The sequence below is a fragment of the Anarrhichthys ocellatus genome, unplaced genomic scaffold (genome assembly GCF_004355925.1).
Source record: "Anarrhichthys ocellatus isolate YVR2014 unplaced genomic scaffold, GSC_Weel_1.0 scaffold45, whole genome shotgun sequence".
Taxonomy (NCBI): Eukaryota; Metazoa; Chordata; class Actinopteri; order Perciformes; family Anarhichadidae; genus Anarrhichthys; species Anarrhichthys ocellatus.
The window spans coordinates 3,170,368-3,189,323 of record NW_022280075.1 but is presented as its reverse complement, the minus strand read 5'-3'; the positions used below and the strand labels follow the sequence as shown (position 1 = coordinate 3,189,323).

At 42.2% G+C, this 18,956-nt stretch overlaps 2 protein-coding genes across 3 annotated transcripts; one reads left to right on the top strand and one right to left on the bottom strand.

Moving 5' to 3' along the window:
- The first annotated feature begins 7 nt into the window (after window positions 1–7).
- bckdk (branched chain ketoacid dehydrogenase kinase) lies at window positions 8–11,854 on the top strand. The gene is made up of 11 exons (XM_031869006.1): window positions 8–452; window positions 2,375–2,443; window positions 2,601–2,711; window positions 4,580–4,627; window positions 5,818–5,937; window positions 6,029–6,127; window positions 6,457–6,530; window positions 6,992–7,120; window positions 7,853–7,942; window positions 8,160–8,315; window positions 9,046–11,854. The coding sequence occupies exons 1-11, from the start codon at window positions 207–209 to the stop codon at window positions 9,188–9,190; spliced, it is 1,287 nt and encodes a 428-aa protein (XP_031724866.1). The 5' UTR covers window positions 8–206; the 3' UTR covers window positions 9,191–11,854.
- A 254-nt stretch (window positions 11,855–12,108) lies between these two features.
- orai2 (ORAI calcium release-activated calcium modulator 2) lies at window positions 12,109–18,028 on the bottom strand. 2 transcript variants are annotated; one of them, XM_031869007.1, is made up of 3 exons: window positions 17,895–18,028; window positions 15,279–15,514; window positions 12,109–14,257 (listed from the first exon to the last, which is right to left on the bottom strand). In XM_031869007.1, exons 2-3 carry the CDS (start codon window positions 15,507–15,509, stop codon window positions 13,670–13,672), a joined length of 819 nt encoding a protein of 272 aa, XP_031724867.1. In that variant the 5' UTR covers window positions 15,510–15,514; window positions 17,895–18,028; the 3' UTR covers window positions 12,109–13,669. The 2 variants fall into 2 exon arrangements, with proteins under 2 accessions (XP_031724867.1, XP_031724869.1); XM_031869009.1 differs by lacking the exon at window positions 17,895–18,028 and adding an exon at window positions 17,670–17,888.
- Window positions 18,029–18,956: the final 928 nt, after the last annotated feature.

Here is an 18,956-nt window from a genome sequence, read left to right as displayed (position 1 = left end):
AGCTGTCATGGTGTCGCCCCCAGATTTCCCCTCTCTGGCCAATGCGCGCAAAGCCCTTTCTGTACCCTCTCTACTGTATCCAGATACGTGCCTTTGTGCACCAGTTCGACGCAAACCCAAATGGCCCCGTAGCGACCCTCTTAACCATTTAGTGCTAGTACGGGAACAGGGCAGCCCTGTTCACTCACACGGCTCGTCTCCAAAATATGCGTCCGGGCCTGGCGGGTATAGCGGCGGAGATGCTGAGCGGTGCTACCTGCGGTGCCAGGCCGAGGCTCGGCAGCCTCCTGCTGGCCAGCCTCTCCAAAACAGTGCCGCCGATGTCAGGCATGGGGAGCCGCAGATTTCGCTCCACGTCCTCGATGCAGGGATTCTCAGAGATGGCAAGAGAGCGGTCGAAGACTGTCACGTCGTTTTACAACCAGTCTGCCATTGACGTTTCCGCAGAAAAGGTAAGAATGTGACATGTTGGCCGGTGCACTCTTCCGAAACGTTGCTGCCACTACGAGGGAGTAAGCTAGCTGTAGCCGGCTGTAGCTCGATGGTACTGCTAGCTGCTAGCTAGGTTTGTGATGCATTCACGGACACTGAAAAGGCAACGAATACGAAGTCACTTCGTAATTTACAGCTAACTAGCAAAATTACGTTAATACTTGGGACCCGATTTAAAGTATATGCCTTCCTCCAATCTGGAGAAAGCTCTCACCTATAAAATATATGTGATTCATTTACAGAATAATGTCTTTTATTTAAAATAAAACAAATTGGAAAGTCCAGCTTAGCGTTATATCAAACTAAAACACAAGTAGCTACTGTTTGATTTCCAGGACAATGCATTGTTTATGATTATGTGTACAATTATAATACATATTTATTGTAACTCAAAAGTTGCTAATCCCGTTACGTTAGCTCTATCCCCCCCCCCCCTCCCGGAGGCCCTGAATGCATCGCACGGGTCTTCGTGAGAACATTATGTTTTTAGCTCGCGACCTTCGTTAATCGCTGACAAAGTGACGCCATCATTTTAATAAATGATGTCTCTGGTGTTGACAGTACTAGAAAATATGTTTAATAGAAAGCTGGTTTAATCTGGTGTTAAGTTTCTGCGATGGAGGTCAAGTTGACTCAGTTCATGATAAAGTCAGCACTTATATGTCGTTATGTATTTAAGGAAATGTTATGGCTATTTTGCCATAACTGCAGACAACACACTTTCTTTCTATTTTGTCAAAGTCATGTGACTTCCAGCTGTCTGTTGAATAACAGCTTTTAGAGCAAAACACACAGAGCAAGTGTTTCTTCACAGTTAAATGAGGAAGGAATTTGCACCACCCTACTCCAACATGGTCATCAGCTGCAAATATGAAAATGTAGTTGTGCAAAGTAATACGACTATTACATGTCAAGTGCAGATAAAGTTGTTAATTTAAGTGCCTTTAGCCACTGATCTCCAAGAACACAATTGTAGCCGATAATAGTCAGCTGCAGTTTTTGGTCATCTGACTTACAGCCACACATAAAGCTGGTGTAGTGGTTCACAGCAAAGGGCTCCGGAGGAGGTCACAAGATGATTAAAGGGATTTAAAAAAAAAGGGTGGAAAAACAAAAGATGGACGTTGCAGTGGTTGTTCATGGATCTTGTACTTTCCAGTTCTGCAACGAGCAAATCTTTTCCCACTGTCACAGCAGAGTCAACACAGACGCAGCGTCCAAAATGAATAACTGTTGGACTGAGGCGTTCCAGCTAGGCCCCATTTACGCCCGAAGCCTGTAGTAGGAAGCAGGATTTTGGGGTTAGTGAGGTAACCTCAGGGTCACTTCTTACTGGGGGAGATGGCCATGATTCATCCAGGCAATATATCACAGACTGTGTGAATCCGTAAATTACCAGGCTTATAATATCACTGCCCCATCTAGAGCACAAGTAGATCTGACTACGGGTACATTTGTGTAGGCTTATTCTATTAAATTAATGTTTTGCTCTTATAGAACAGAATTAAACATACTTTTCCTTTAAATTCAGACTAACATTTTCCAGTTAAGCAAAGTTTTTGTACATCTGCTTGTGTTTAAATGGTAATATTTAAATATTGTTGGCTTCTTTTGTTAAATAGAAAAAGTATAAAAAATTTATATTTCTGGTCTTGGTACTGAAACTTTGGTATAGTTTAAGCACTAGTACTGATACATTTAACCCATTAATACCCATCCCTGGTTATTTATGAATGTGTGTTGGTCAGGAAAAATGTTTTACAGCTCTTTCTTTTGTAGTTATTGCTCATGGCGGAGAGTCTTTATGGGTCCCACAGTGCCACGTGACCTGCAGTCCTGACTCTAAATGTGTATGTGATCGCACGTGTTAATGTCTCCACAGGCCTCGGTGCGACTGACCTTAGCCACCCTGCTGTATTCTGGGAAGTCTCCCGATGGGCACCACATCCTGGTAAATATTTCCGCCACATTGAGAGAGAACCGCCAGGTTTACCTTTTTTTTTTTATTGACAAGCTCTTTGATCTGTGTGACTCCTCACTGACTTGCTTTCCACTGTCACCTGTGTGTGTGTGTGTGTGTGTGTGTGTGTGTGTGTGTCTGATCTCAGAGCAGTGCCAAGTACCTACACAAGGAGCTGCCTGTACGAATCGCCCATCGCATCAAGGGCTTCCGCAGCTTGCCCTTCATCATCGGCTGCAACCCCACCATTCTGCAAGTGGTAAGAACACGACACAGCCAGCTCCGCTCCTTTGCTGCGGCGTTGCAGCTCTATACCATGACGTGCGAGAGCGTCGGGCCATGCTGCAGATTCTATAATAAGAAAGTGATAAATGTGGCACTGCACAGGAGTATCATGGCTTAACTTTGAACGTAAGGAGGGTAATGCTGTCTCAAAGTGCTTTCACACAGTGTCCTCCTGTCCCCCGTTTCACGAGCAAGTGAAAAGATTTATCAACACAAAAAATGGCCTGGGAGCACCGCCGGCTTCAACGTTTGATTGTTCAGTTTGAGTCAATTCATTCTCTTTATGCAAAGCTGCAATTTGCTCTATGAAAGCTGCGCAGTGAGTTAACGGTTGCTTATTCTTAGAAATGTAGATCGTCGGCAGCTTTGGTGGCAGATTTAAATTCTGTTGTCGGCCATAAAACATAAGGGACTTTAATGTAGCTGGGCTGCAGACACAGGGCTCTTTGTCTAAAAGCACATAGCACAGATTAGACACATTTGATATCTTACTGTGATATGGTACGTTTTGACCTCTTCAGAAGTTGTCCTTTGTGCACTGGCAGCAGACGTAACCTTCAGTATTCACTTTTTGGGTCAATATGACCCATCACCGATAAGGAAGGCTCTTATTTTATAAGAGCAGGGAACAGAGTAAGTTCTAGTATTTGATTCAGACGAGTATATAAAAACCTTGTGGTTATTTCATATAGATTATTTATTCATTGAATTACTAGAAAACGTGCTGTATCGTGATATCATTATAGATAGAAGATTTTGGCCATATCGCCTAGTCCTATTTTAAGGGTCAGTTTGCTGAATCCACAAAAATGCTTCTTGTTGTTTTAACTTTTTTTTTTTTTTACACTAACCTTAGATAACAAGAGACTTAAGATAATATGCTGTGTGTAGTTAGCCAAAATCACAAATGTGATTCATATAATGAATATAATGTGAACCAGTGCTCCTTACAACCCTTTTTTAAAATATGTTTTTTTTGACTATGGACGTTTCTACTTAACGCTGTTCTTCAGGAGGAGGTCACCTCAAAGACAAATGTCCACACTGAAGTGTGTTGAATATCTATAGGAACACCAGGACACATTTCTTAGAAAGACACATTGCTGTTGGAAGTTTTCAAATGCCATTTTGGACAAACAAAATTCCTTCTAAACTCCCATGTGCCGAGGTGGTGGCTGGCGCAAGCCTCACACACAGATGTCTTCAGCTAATGAAACCCAGATCCATTTAGACACATTTCCCCTTGGGGATGAATAAAGTATATATCTAATCTAATCCAATCCACAAACAGGGAAATGTTATCAGATTTTGGATCAACACGTGTCATGTTTCTGGTTTGTCTCCTGGTCCTCCGTGCGGGAACAGTGTTTTTCCCTGCGGTCGGATATTCACCGTCTCTGCATTTCTTGTTGATGATGAACTTTCACCCAGATTCCCTCCTCTCCGGAGCTCCTCTGTGCGGATTACATAATGTGCAGCTCCTTTTGTACGCCACCAGTTGCAATGTAGGCCAGGGCGGCTCGACTCGCCTTATCTGTCTAAAGAAAACAATAGAGGTTGAGTTTCAAAAGATACACATCCAGACTATGAATGAACGTTTGATATAGTCCTGTTATCTGAACTTTAATTTAACTGAGGAACAAAGCTCTTTTTTTTTTCTTTTCTTTTTTCTGGGAAGGAGTTCAACTCTGTTGGTAACAGGTAGAAGCATCTACGTGTTGAAATGTTCTGTAATGTTAGCCACATGTGGACATGTCAGGGGGCTGGTGCTGGGGGTCTGATGCTTCATGGTTGGATGGATGATCAAAGTCTAACTACAGCCTCTCCTGTCTTCTCTTGCAGCATGAACTGTATATCAGAGCCTACCACATGCTCATTGACTTCCCCCAGGTGAGTCTCTCACACACAGACACAGGAAACACACACACAGAGTCACAAGTTCAATTTCTTCATTTATCTGGAAGTGGTTTTACTTCTGACTGTAAACAGGAAGTGTGAACATTTTGTTGTCAAGTCTATTCATCTGCCTGCACGTAGCAATTCAAGGATTGGTCAATGTGTTCAGCTCTTAGTCAATCCGAATGCAGCCACCCCAACTCTTTATTTTCAGCATGTTTTTCATTAAATCTAATGAATAAAAGGAACATCTGCAAATTCCTGATTTGGTCTGATACAAATTCCCTAAATAGAGTTTTGATTTACAGTTATGAATTATCAGAGAAAAGATGCAAACCCACATCTTTGACAAGCTATTTGTTTATTTTATTCTTCTACAAATGATTCCCAGTAGCACTCAGAAAAAAGGATAGTTGTGCCATTTAAGTTCTTACACAGTTTAGATTTGGTTAAATTCAAGGGTCTGCTATATCATGATGGAGGACCGCCTCCAAACAAAAGACGACCGCTTGTGCAATCTTAGTTTCAGGGGTCAGTTTCAGTAAACATGCACAGTGTGGAATGTGGGTCGGTCCTCTTCAGTTATTTCTTGGTTGACAGTGACAGTAAATATGACAAGTGTGTCCATGTGGTCCTGTGGCAGCACATGAATGCAGGTGGTGACAGACCGGCTGAACATGTTTTCTGTTCTGCATGGTCGACACACAGGCTCACATTGGTTCCTACGTTTACACTTATCATTGTGATCTGAAAAGTTCTGGTCTGTGATGAACAGGAAAAGAGGCATTTTGTGAAAACCACATTGAAAGGGGGCAGAGTTTCCTGTTCTGTGAAAGCTGACATGATGGATTATATTGTTTTTATTCATGTTACATAATGGGAGATGCCCTTTGATCAGCTGGAAGGCCTTTGTGCAGGAAATGTAGAGTTTCATGGACGGTTTGAGTATAAATGTAAATATTTCTGTTCTTGTTTAAACAGCAGCGTAGACACAATATACCATGCTGAATTTATCGAGACAGGCTAACATGGAGGAAGTGTTGGGTTTGCATTGATATCAAATTAATATGTACACATCAGAGAACAAGGAAGCCTCTTAGTCAAATATATACAATGTATACTTGCAAGTCAATAAAATAGAGCTTTTTAGTGGGCTGATTTGAAGTGTGCCGCACTATCTACAGATCAAGGATCAGGACGCGGAGGCTCGTTTCTGTAAGCTGGTGCAGCAGCTGCTGGACGACCACAAAGATGTGGTCACCATGATGGCCCAGGGCTTCAGAGAGTGTCGCAGACACATCCAGGTATGAACACCAATGTTGGAATGTATTTCCCCTCTAATGATTTTGTAATAATTAATAGCTTGTGTGTGTATTGTTTTGCCTGCCATTGCAGGACGAGGCAATCATACGCAGCTTCCTGGATACGACACTGTGCTCTCGTCTGGGAATCCGAATGTTGGCCACGCATCATCTCGCCCTTCACGAAGACAATGTACGTCTGAGTGTTTCTGTGATTCAAATTATTTTCAAACCTTTTTTTAAAGCTCAGTAATTTCCCAAAACAGCTGGTCATTGTGTTTTTTTTTTATCAAACATTAGTTCATGATGGGGAATGCTTTCAGTGATAAGGAAGCATGTGTAACTGATTTCATTAATTAAATAGCATGATCTACAGTATACAGCAGGAGAAAGAAAAATCCCAGACATTAAAACCATGGACTGAGATAACTAGTCGATATACAATTCAAAAAATGTTTTATTTATATTTAGTTTCTGTCTTTGATTTGAGTAAAATGTGAGTTGTTTCTGTTCATGTTTCAGGCTGATTTCGTTGGGATGATATGCAGACGTCTCTCCCCCAAAAAGATAGTGGAGAAGTGGGTGGACTTTGCCAGGTAAGCGTTCGGTCACACGGCTTTGTGTATTTATCACCTTTAGATGACTTTTCTGCTTCTGTATGAACTCTGTTGACTGAGAGAAGTCAGAGTTCAGCTGATAAACTCCCCGGAGTGTACGCTTTTTAGTGCCTGGAGCTGTGAAAGAGATATGAGCAATTGTCTTTGTTTACCTTCTCTAATCTAATCTAATGACCTTCTTTTTAGAATTTTTACCGAGTTCAAAAGAAGTTCATTCAGTTTGTGGGCCAATAATCTGCTTGAAAATGACAATATGTTATTTACCTTCCTTTTTAATCTAGCATAATCATCATAATTTGGGCAATATGACCTGCAAAACTAATTCCCATCAGCCTCAGCTGTACGCTGTGTTTACTGCTAATTAGCAAGCGTTGGCACGCTAACACACTAAACCAGGACGGTGGCCATGGTAAACATTAACGGTTCCTCACGTCCACCAGGCGTCTGTGTGAGCACCAGTACGGTAACTCTCCCAGAGTGAGGATCAACGGACACGTTGCAGCTCGCTTCCCCTTCATCCCTCTGCCTCTGGATTACATCCTGCCCGAGCTCCTCAAGAACGCCATGAGGTAACCTTGCTTCATACATACACGCACATTTTGCTCTCGCACATGCAGGACTGCACGGTTAATATCATGGACACGAGCCATGATCTGAGTGGTCGCAAACGAGAGAGTGACACTAAAATAGCCTTTAGTGGAATCTCTATGAGAGGCACTTGAGTGTGGCGATGCTGGTCCACAGCCGCCCAATAACACAAAATACATCACATGCTGTCAGGACAGTCCATTTCACACTTTGTTGAACTGCAAAGTTAAAGTACTTTAAAGTGAGGTCTTGTTTGGTGAGACTGCATGTAAGAGTCCACACAGCCATGTGTGGCTCAAGTAGAGACGCATTCATTCAAACGCAGGTTTGTTAAGACTGTACAACATGTTTTGGCTTGAGTCTTCTTTAAATTATGTCTTCTCTGTTATCTACAAAAACATCTGCTCACTCAAGTAGCCCACATCAGCAAATTGTGCCGACGGTGTCACAGAGCTGAGTCCCACTTGTAGCACACTTATAATAAGTAATACAATAATGTGATTTACAGAATATTATGTTTGTTTATAAACGGACTGAAGCAGACAAAAGAGATTAGTCGAAAAACCAAAAAAAAGAGTCAGTTCCACTCTAGAGCAGTTGTTCAGTCAAGTCACCTAGTGGTTAAATTCAGCATAGCAATGTCCACAAGCCAACCCGAGATAAGAGCGTCCTTTGCATCTACTCCACATGACATTCATCTATTGTCTCTTCAGGGCAACCATGGAAAGCCACCTGGACACCCCGTACAATGTGCCCGATGTGGTCGTCACCATTGCCAATAACGACATTGATTTTGTCATCAGGTGAGTGGCTAGATATCTGTCCAATAGCTACTGGTTTAAAAGAAGGAAAGGACTGCATAAAAAAAGATCCAACGCTGCCATTGATGCCTTCCCTCAAGTATTAAATCCAGCTTCATCCACTCTTGTCAGAAACAGGAACAACAGCAAGGATTTTACAGGAGCCAACTGCTGTTGCTAAAAGCTTCCAAAAATAACTTTCCCTTTTTTCCTTTTGAAGGATTTCTGACCGTGGTGGCGGCATACCTCACACTATAATAGACAAGGTGATGGACTACCACTTCAGCACGGCTGAGGAGAGTGCACAGGACCCCCGAATGAGCAACTTCTTCAACAACATTACCAACAGTGGAAACCAGTCCAGCCCTATGCATGGGTGAGAATCTGAAAGTACCAAATGTCCTTGTTCAGGAAATGTTGACGAAATAGGGAATCTATGCCAATCCTTCCTTTGTAACATATCTGTGTTAGTGTTGGCTTGTTAATATGTCAACAACCTGATGATCACACCTCAGGCTGCATGTACGTGTCTGGATAAGTGTCTGGTTACTTACGGTAGTTTGATTGATGGTTTCACCCTTCGACGTTCACTGAAGGCCCGCCCTACTCTGCCCCTGATTGGCTCGTACTCGTTTCTTCCTTTGCAGAATTTCTTAAGTTTATTGCCGATGAACAAGATTGGTGGAACGTTACTGGGGTTAATGATTGCAACTCAGATTTGGATGTTTTTAAAAGGATGTCTGAATAATACCTTTGTTACTAAAATAAACATTATTGAATGAAAGAATAAGAAAAATGTCACTATAACAGCTGATTCTAAACTTTTGAACGGTCGTGTATTATGTGTACTCGCATTGGTGTCAACATGGTCGAAGTCATCATGACATCCAAGCCACCTTATTATGCCTCCAGGAGGCTTTTGCAGGGACTTCCTGTATGTTATAGCCACCGGTATTTACCTGCAGGTGGCATTTCACAGTTCTGCACAGAACCTGCCCTCCGCTTCATCCACGCTCGGGTTCATGTTTTACAGACAACAGATCATTTTCAACCACTGTGCCTCACTGTCACGTTAACCCCGCTGTCTGTGTCTTTGTGCCATGCAGGTTTGGTTTCGGCTTGCCCACGTCCAGGGCCTATGCCGAATACCTGGGCGGCTCTCTGTCTGTGCAGTCTATGCAGGGCATCGGCACCGACGTCTACCTGCGTCTGCGCCACATAGACGGCAAAGGAGAGAGCTTCAGAGTGTAAAGCGCCCCGTTAGTCGTCCTTGTAGAACCCAAACAAGGAATCGGGCCTTGCAGGAGTACAGAGGGTTCCCCCACCAGGAAAGCTGGCATGAACTACAGGACTTTGGTCCACAAACTGATAGTCTACACACAGTATTTTGGCAGAAACCTCCTAAATTCACCAACTCACTACTTGTTCTCTTTTTGTTTTGCCTTAGACTGATTATAAGCTATGTTAGCTCTCAAGTTGATAATATCGGTTTGTTTTTCCTTTGTGTTTTGTACCCTGTGGCAAGTGAATGTTGAAGGTTATCGGGACAAACTGTGCATGGTAGTGGACATGGATGTCAATGTGGAAGGAAGGAAGGAAAGGAAAAAGAGCTTCAGTTTTAAAGAAGCTCACTTTGAAGTTACTTGTCGCATAGCCTCAAAATAAGTGCAGACGTTTTGATGATTAAATGTTTCAAATGAAACTTCTGAGACACTCCAGCAACCCTGTCAAAATCTCCCCAAAGTACACAGAACATGTTCCGTGATGATCAACATAGTTTGAATAACTGGTACAGAACCTTCCAGTACATTATCAGTTGTTTCTATCTAAATCAAAGGTCTATAAGGGAAAACAGCAGTGCACAAGAACAACTTAAGTGTCCTCAGCATGTGCTGTAATCCTTAACTCTTGACAAAACAGAATAAAATAAAAATCTGTTAGGGAGCAAAATCTCCCTAACAGATTTCTGTCTTGCATTCACAATGAACAATGAGCATCTTTGTCCAGGAGTCATTTTGTGGAGTTTTTAGACGGGGAAGCCAACCGAGGTGTTCAGTTGCCTTACTGTGTGACGCTAGTCCTTCATCCGCATGCCGACTTTTCTTGTTTTCTCTTTTGTTGCCTTTATCGGTTCACACAGATGCACACTGTCCTATTGTTTGGATTTCCCGCTCAACACTTGCGCCTATCACAGCAGCTTTTGACTTTATTTTAACAAAGTAACAATATACCAGATAAGTGTTCTCAAATATTGTCCTTTTTTTTCAATTTGGTCTGACTATAGATGTGTTTTTTTTTTTTTAGAAAGTGTGTCAGTGGTTTGAGTTTGCTGTCTTTTTGAAAATATTTTTGTATAAGAACACATTTCAAGATGGGTCGACTTTTGCACGGTTAAAAAATGGAAGTTCAGATAAGCTACGGTTTCTAGTCATTAAAGTGCATTTACTCCAGATCACAACTAAACTATGATAATAGCTTAAGACACCATATCTTTATTTCACATTATGTTACCTGAACCATGTCATCATCTATCCACGCTCTATCCAAGTCTGTTTCAGTCATTCCTCTCAACCTGAAGACGTACAGATTGCTCTCAAACAAAATGACAAAATATTTAAGTTGTGATCTGAAAATAATTGATTAGCACACCCCCGGCCGTTCTGAGTTTCCAGTTTGAGTTGTACGAGTCAAATGATGCCGTTCAGAAAATGACTGAAAAGGAGGTCATGCAATTTAGATAACCACCTCGAGCACTCCTCACATTTTGTTGAACATTCCACGGTGGGCACCGGTTGTCATGCAACAGATCAACCAGAATTTTCACTTTTATCACAATTTATCTGTTTGGAGTATTTTTCATAATATTCGCTTATTCTGTCATTTTTGTCAGAAAGGAAATTGTGAATGAATAAGATGGGAAATTTATGAACTTTGTAAACCAACATTTTATTTTAAAGCTACGAAAGCTTTAGAAATTGGATAGTCTACCTAATGGGAAAATGTGACACTTTTTTGCCATTTCAAACCTATAAATGTTATCTTACAAATTCAGTAACTTGTTCACTTGGATTTGCACTCACAACAAAATGCAAAATGAGTTTCCTTGAGTTTCAATTTTCAGCTCGTGAGACATCATGAAGGCATAAGTGAACCAGTTATTTCTGTTGTAAGATATTTCTAAATATAATCTAATTTAATTTGTCAAAGGCTCATATTTATTTTGAACTAAATTAGCCCTGTCTAATTGGCTGTTCCAGAGTGACGTAGAACGGCCTGTATTATCTGTACCTGTATTCTTGCTGAGGCTGTGTATGAATTAATGTTTATTGTGGCTTTGAAGGTTTTGACGATGTAGTACATATGTAGTCTATGCATGTAAAGCAAAGGGGGGAGTTAATACCACATAGCTGCCAGACGCAGGTAAACGATGGTTGAAGGTTTGCGTCCCTTTTTCAGACATTAAGATTTTACCATCATTCTGAGATTTTCTTTTATTCAAAATTGTTGCTGGTAAAATGTTGATGGTGGTTTGTAAATTTTCAATTTGGCTGCCAGACTGTAGCATGAAAATCCTGTCTGCCCTCTGCTGGACTGAAAAGAATGTGCAGGCAGACTCTAAACTATTCTTTGGGTAGGGTTGGGTGGGTGCAGTGTATAGTTTTAGAAGGGGAAGAGCGTGTACAACACATCAGGTCATTTCTATTTTCCTGGTTTCTGATTTTGTAATTTTTGCAAATAGAAGTGAGACTCAACAGCAAAAGATAATTTCATGATCATCAAATATTGGAGTCATGTTACTGACTAAACGTGCTGTCATGGAGGGTTTTGGCTCCTAGACTGAAATTGGTTTCAAAAGATTTTTTCGGTTGTCTTCTCTGTGACTCTGTATAGGCATTAAATTGTACTTGGTTGGAACTTTGAGTGTGATCTTAATCTGTTGAAATTTCATAGTTTGTAAAATATGAAAGTATCACATCTGTGGTCTCTCACTTGAACGACTTGTCAGGAAGGGGAAGTTACTGTTGTCACAAGAGTCTTGCCGCTATTTAAGGAAGAATATGTAAATAAATAAAAACAGATGCACATTGTGTAAAGTTAGACAAAACGTTGGTACAGTATGTCAAAAAAGTCATAGATTGGTCATAGACACACACACACAGGAGACAATGAAAACTTCAATATCGTTTTTATTTTTTGACGTCTGGCTGTGAATTTCATCTTCCCAACACAGGTCTCCCTGACCTCTGCAGTATTCCTTTAAGAAGCTCAAAACACGAGAAAGCAAGATATTCTCTCACTCACTGTACAACTAAACTACAAGAGCACTTCTGTCTCTTCTCAGAAACAAACTGAGCAGCACTTTGGTCAGTCATCTTATTTGGAATGTGATAAGTTTATTTTTATTGATTTTTTAAACACAGTAACATAATCTGACCTCATCCAAGAAAGTGCCAACTCTGTGTAGATTATTTTACTTTTACTGAAATGTCTCCATGATTACTATTTAAACTGGATGGGACAAGGTAATGCTGATTACAACATGTTCTCATCTCCATCCTCCTCGACTCAACATTTAAACTTTGTCTCGCACAAATACATTCCCAGCAAAAAAAAAAAAAAAGATCAGCTTGTGTTGTGACCTTTAGCAAAACAGCAGTTCAGAAAAGGCAATAATTCTGTGAGGCAGAACTATATTTGACACATTCATATTTAAGCATTTTTGAGCATCACCAGTCTGCAGAATAGACAACTCTTTTTTTTACACATGCGCCATGGTCTTCGTAAGGAAAAGGACAAAAGGTTTGAGGCATTTGAGATGTTGGACCTAAAAACTTCCCAACAACTTTACAAGAATGCAAAAACATTTTAAGACTTTACAAACGGCCTCAGTTAGTCAGACGTAAGCCACGTTCCCTGCGTTGTGATGCATGACTCGGCACTTTACAGTTAAAACAACGAGCAAATGTGAAATGTGAGCCAGACTGAGGGGCAGGTTGAGTATTAACAGTGAGACCTGACCACATTATGTCTGCGCCAAGGTCGGGGTTCAATACAATTTCATCTTATCCAAATCTTTTTAAATCTCTTCGTGAATCCATTTAACCTGGAAATAGATTTAGAAAATAAGTGAAACTCAAAGTATCTGTTAGCAGCTTTTGATCCTGGATTGCTGTCAGAGTGGTTCATCTTCTTTCGCTAACAAACAATCTTTGGCTGAGCACAGAAACCAGCTGACAGAGAGCACAATAATCAAACAAGTCATTTTGGCGTTGCGGCAAGTAACTTATGGCGTTTACCACATTTTCTCTGGTGAAAGTGAAGGCAGCTCTTTCCTAACAAGGTGTGAGATAAAAGATTCAATAAGAGATCCGTTCGGCTCGGAGTGAATCCAATGTGGAACCAGATCTGAAATGTAACTGGCTATCGTCACCAAACCCTACAATAAAAAACACAGACATGGCACTCACATAATAGCCCTTTTTCTGTAAACCATTTACATGATCCTTGACCAACAGATGTAACAGATGTAAAACACAGACAAGGTCCTACAACGCAACTTTACCCCTAGAATAAATTAGCAGTCTGACATGTATTGGCTCTCTGCGCAGCACAGTGAGGCGCTTTAAAGCTGAGTCCAAGCGAGGCGGTAATGAGGACCAAAACAAATGTCAGAAAAGAGATAAATATGAGACACGAAGGGAAGTCCTTTTAAAGCTGCAGTCATTGATATCACACAGTCAGCAGGCCTCTCTCGTGGCCGTCGAGCTGTATCTTAATCTTGTGCAGTTCCTCGATCTCCTGGTGGTGGCGCTCCGTCTTGTGGTGCACCAGAGTGCGATAGAAGTGAATGGTGAACACCACAAAAATCACCCCCACTGGGACCATGATGATGGTGGAGGCCAGAGCAGCCTGCCAACCGCTGTCCTGCCGCACATGTGGGGCTGGTGTGGGCTTCGTCGTGGCGGTGGCCGTTGTGGCGCAGCAGCTGGTCACCTTTTGGCCCCCGCTGGAGTCTACAGGCAGGAATTTGATCCAGCAAAGGAGAACCACCTCTGCTAAAAACAGCAGGATGCCCAGGGCTGTGGAGAAGCCCCAGGCCAGCTCGATGTAGTAATGCATGCGCTCGTGGGGCGACTCGCTGACGGAGTTGAGGTTGTGGATGTTGCTCACGGCCTCCACGTTGGGAAGGATGCAGGTGCTGATCAGCAGGGCGAAGAGGTGCACCGCCACCAGCACGGTGGTGCACACGCTAAAGGCAATGAGGAGCGCAGGAGGGTAATTGTAATGCATCACCAGCTGCACCTCCACCATGGCCACCTATGTTTAAAAAGGGACATGGATAACCAGGTTACTATCTGTCCATGTGTACGTCACTACCAGAGAAGGCTCACATCAAAACACTGTGCATGTACAGAAACCTGTTCTAACAGTGCCCCGAAAGGAAAAGTCAAAAGTAAAGATTACACTTTGTAGAAACCTGATTAAACATTCAGTAGTTCAAGAAGGTTCAATCTCACATTCTGGGTCAATGCTAGATGAAGTGCTCTGAATTTCATCTCTGTTCTCCATAGCAAAAGTGTCTGAGGCTCATGGGTATCGTAGTATTTAGAGCAATCTACCACACTAACACGGACACAGAACATATAACAGTCACAAGCTGCGAATGCTCAAATTTGAGTCAAAGTTGGTGCAATTTGGAAAGTCCAATTAACTTTCACAAAACAAGCAAATGGCGGTCTGTGCAGCAGCGGGGGCGGGGCTTCACGGAGTCCAGCGTGTCGTCTGCAGCAGGCCCTTTACAGGCCACGCCTCACAGATGCTGGATACACTAACGTTACAAACAAACTCTTCTTCACTTCCCTACAGTCAACAAGCAATGAGCAGGAATTCCGGGGGGGGCCAAGAAATCCGCCCGCTACGAGTGGGGACACATCCTGAAAGACTAGGTACGTGCTCCTAATGGCAACACCACCCGACTTCGCTGCAAGCGGCACTACTAGGAGCCAAGAAGTCGTTCCGAACGGGCACACGCTTTGAATGGCCACGCCCCAAACAGGCACTGTTCAATGTCATGATGATTTAACAGAAAATTAAATCCAGAACAAAATATATAAGCATAACGGTTGCTGTTCAGCAGCACAACACTGTAAGTGTTGTGCTGCCCACAGCTTTGTTTCCACACGTCACTGTGGTGGATTATCTATGTTTGGTTTTTGATATTTCTTATGGTATTGAAAGGAAGTGAAACCATGTGCTGCCAGGACAGCAGCAAAGAACCTGAAAACGTTTGATTGGATGAAGCATAAAGAGAGGTTGTGTTGCGCCGAGTATGACTGACCATTGCGAAGCCGGAAAGCAGTGCAGAGGTCCTGCTGGAGGCCTTCAGCTTGGCCCGGCTCAGGTAGAGCTTCCTCCAGGACAGGGCCTGCACCGAGTGGTGGTTGGAGCTCACCAGCTCCAGGTAACTGCGCCGCACCCAGTCCCTGTAGTCCATTCCGCCGCCACCCGGGCATCGCTCCGAGACCCCCGGGGCCGGGGACCCCATGGGCACGTTCAGCTCACTGCTCATAGCACCTGGTGGGTAGAAATGGGAGATGGAACAACTGCAATTAAAACATTATGTTTCCTCTGACCCATCAATCGCTCTCTGTTCACGTTCAACAACAAACTCCCCCGTTTTCAGGGAAACCAAAAATATTCCAACCGCCTACAGTAAACCTGTTTTGGAGGGGGGAGAGACGTCCGTCGGTCACAATAATGTTTGCTCAAACATGCTGTTGGCAAAGCCAGAAGAGTTGGCGAGAGCAGCAATTCTCACTGCATGTGTGTGAGTGGGAGCAGTAGGAGGAAAGAACTATTATGGGGAACACGATAACGTATGAATACAAATGAAGGGAGTTTTAAAAATAGCACAAACTGTACTGCCAGTTTATTTTTCCTCACAATAATTTAGTACCTAGCAGAATAGAAAATATCGTTTAACATCAAATATTTTCAGTAAAACGCCTTAAAGTTAGAAATCATACATAAACCCCAATAACCGACAGAAAGAAAAGGTTTATATTTTGATCTATTGTGTTATCCTGTAGTTTATGCTTTGCTCTCTCTGCATTATTCTTTAAACATTACTGTGTATAGGTTTAACTACTTGGCCCTCCTTTAATAAAGCACTAGTTAACAGTCCCATGGTTTGATCTCAGAGCTCATCAGTGAACAGGTGATAAAAACAATAAAACTGGGATCATATGGGAGGCTAATGGCAAAGAAAATGCAGACAGTTGTCTTACTTTGCATAATTTTTACTTCACATTTATTTGATTTTTCTCCTCATCACCCAGCCCTGGATGAACATACAGTAAGGTTGTGACACACGGTGCATAACCTCACTTGATTTAGTTGTTGTCATTGTCCATGCAACGTGTGATTCTGTGACTCTGTTGTGAAAATTGAGTCAAAGCTATTTTTAAATACTGAAGAAAAAAATACAAATTTGGCTCCAGCTCATCAGCCTTTCAATATAAACCGCATGACCAAAGATATATGGACACACCGGCCCACTTGTATGCACCGCTGGTCTGTTTTTCATGGTTTGGGTCCCTTAGCTCCAATGAAGGGAAATATTATTGTACAATAGACAATAGCGTGCTTTCAACTTCGAGGCAACAGTTTGAAGAGGGTCATTTCCTGTTTCAAACCGAGGTCCATAAATATACGTATTTCTTTTCCAGTTTGATGTGGAGGAACCTGGCTGGCCTCCAAAGAGCCCTGACGTCAACCCCAAAACACCTTTGAGGATAAACTGGAACACTGAAGATCTTTTCACCCAACGTCAACGTTGGACCTCACTGATGCTTCTTGGATCACAAAGGCATCAAAAAGTAACTTAGTAGAAAAGAGGCTGCTATGTTAATACTCTATTGATGCCCTTAGCTTGGGAAAGATGGACTCAGCAATAAGCACAAGAATGGAATAAAGGTTCTACTGTCCATATACCTTTGGCCACTAGATACTGTATGTGTAGCTCTAACATGTCAGCTCATCTCTACTAACCACAACAACGTCATGCAAACACGACCCACTGGTTTTCCGAATCTAGAAACAACTTGGCCATGAAGGTAACAGAGACAGCGAGCCAAACAGGAAAGATGTAATACACAAGTCTGGGAACTGTTATTATTAAGGCAGCTTCCATAATGAACTCGAAGTGCAAATGTAGCTGTTGGTCACAGCTTCAAATGCAGAGCTGTGAATCTAAATGCAAAGTTTAGAGTGATGCATTATGCCCCCAGAAAATACAAGACATACACTGATCCAACTTGGGAGTGCAGGGCACCGAGTCCTCCTGTGATCCCCTTTTTGCAGGGGTACCACTTCACCCCTCTGTGTATATTTAGAAACACTGGTAACGTTAATTTAGCAGGATCCGTTTACCGAGTTCAGCTGATACAGAAAGCTACTTTGTGGTTATTTTACTCCCAGTCTCGTGCAAGCCGGAAGAGAAAACTGCAAACATTAAAGTAAAAATATTCTGGTGCATGAACGAGGCATGACACCAACTCCACTTGTCATGGTTATAAGTAGTAACATCAGTAAAAAGTGTAACACTATTAAACGGCAGACAGCGACTCCTGTAGCTTAGCACATTTAGTGAGCTAACTAATCAACGGGATTGCTCATCAATTCGCTCATCTGTTGTGCAATTACGACTACATTTTGTTTTTCATCTTACCTGTTTGTCGACGTGCCTTTTGATTTATTTCTAACTCCTAAACTCCAAGTCGGTCTTCTCTCCACACTGCACAAGACAATACAATTGACACCGTCTTGACCGCACCGTGTGTGTGTGTGTGTGTGTTTTGCTTGAACGAACTTCCGCTTATCAACAACGTCTTCGTTCAGCCCTCAAGCAGTCGAGCCACTAAACGTTACTCAAACGCCGCCATATTTAACGTACCTGGGAGCTGGCTTTGCTCTCGCTGTTAGGTAAGTTCGCCAGGCATCGGGTTTCTCTCTTTTTTTCTTCTTCCCCGGGATGTTTGCGGTGGAGACCCGAGGCAGGTGAGGATAACTACAGTCGTTAAAAGAACGTTTCCGGTTGGGCGTGTTGCATTTCAAAATAAAAGCATAAACGATTCACATTGAGAAAAGTGTCAAATCGTGCAACGTAAAGACACTATTCACGCAGTGGTGGAATGCAACTACTCAAGTACTTTACTTAAGTACAATACAGGCTTTTTTTTAGGCTGCATTATTCAATGTTGCAGCCACTCACAGTGGACACTGCTTACAGCCCATTTCACTGTTAATGCAAAACACATGCATTTAAACCTCTCTGATCTGCAGCACACAAACTGTACAACAGTGTGCAGTCCATTCATTGCTGTCCAATATTATTTAAGGCATCTCCATTTCTGAAATGTGGATATATCCTGTTTGTATAAAGGGTCCAGAGTCCATGTTGATGCCAGACACACTCCAAATGTTTATGTCAATTTCATGCTGTGACATATCTGTTTTTCCTCTAGCTGGCTGATGTCTTAGCCAACATGTTAAACTCTGACTAACATTGATTTAATGATGTCACATACTCCACAAAGACATTTCATTTGCTCTTGCCTATCGTGGGCCTGTCTTTAACTCAGCTGAAAAATACTATTTCATACTTTAATACTAAGTGCAACTCTTGAGAAGAAGCTCTGTTGAATATGGTGTCTGAAACATCCTCAGGATAATACTGGTCATGCTCCCATGACGACAATGACAGGACTATTTCATTTTGTGTGAAAAGAATAGTGAGCTACCAATGTGTTGAGTGCAAATGAGCTGTAAGACCATATTACTACTATTTTTGCAAAATGTAACAAAGGAAATGTTGGACTTTTATGTCACCACATTCCTCAAATGATGGACTTTCAGGTGGAATAATAACAATGCATGTCCTGTCACTTTAGGGCAGCTATAGACACGCATCCTGCAACAGAGCCGTTATAAAGAACAAAGACTAGTAACAATCCGA

Bases quoted from the DNA above. Each gene is read 5' to 3' on its own strand.
- bckdk (XM_031869006.1), top strand. From the start codon at position 207: ATGCGTCCGGGCCTGGCGGGTATAGCGGCGGAGATGCTGAGCGGTGCT. The intron at 2,712-4,579 runs GTAAGAACACGA...CTTCTCTTGCAG, and splicing joins ACCCCACCATTCTGCAAGTG to CATGAACTGTATATCAGAGC. The intron at 4,628-5,817 runs GTGAGTCTCTCA...CACTATCTACAG, and splicing joins TGCTCATTGACTTCCCCCAG to ATCAAGGATCAGGACGCGGA.
- orai2 (XM_031869007.1), bottom strand. From the start codon at position 15,509: ATGAGCAGTGAGCTGAACGTGCCCATGGGGTCCCCGGCCCCGGGGGTC. The intron at 14,258-15,278 runs GTCAGTCATACT...TTTTAAACATAG, and splicing joins TGCTTTCCGGCTTCGCAATG to GTGGCCATGGTGGAGGTGCA.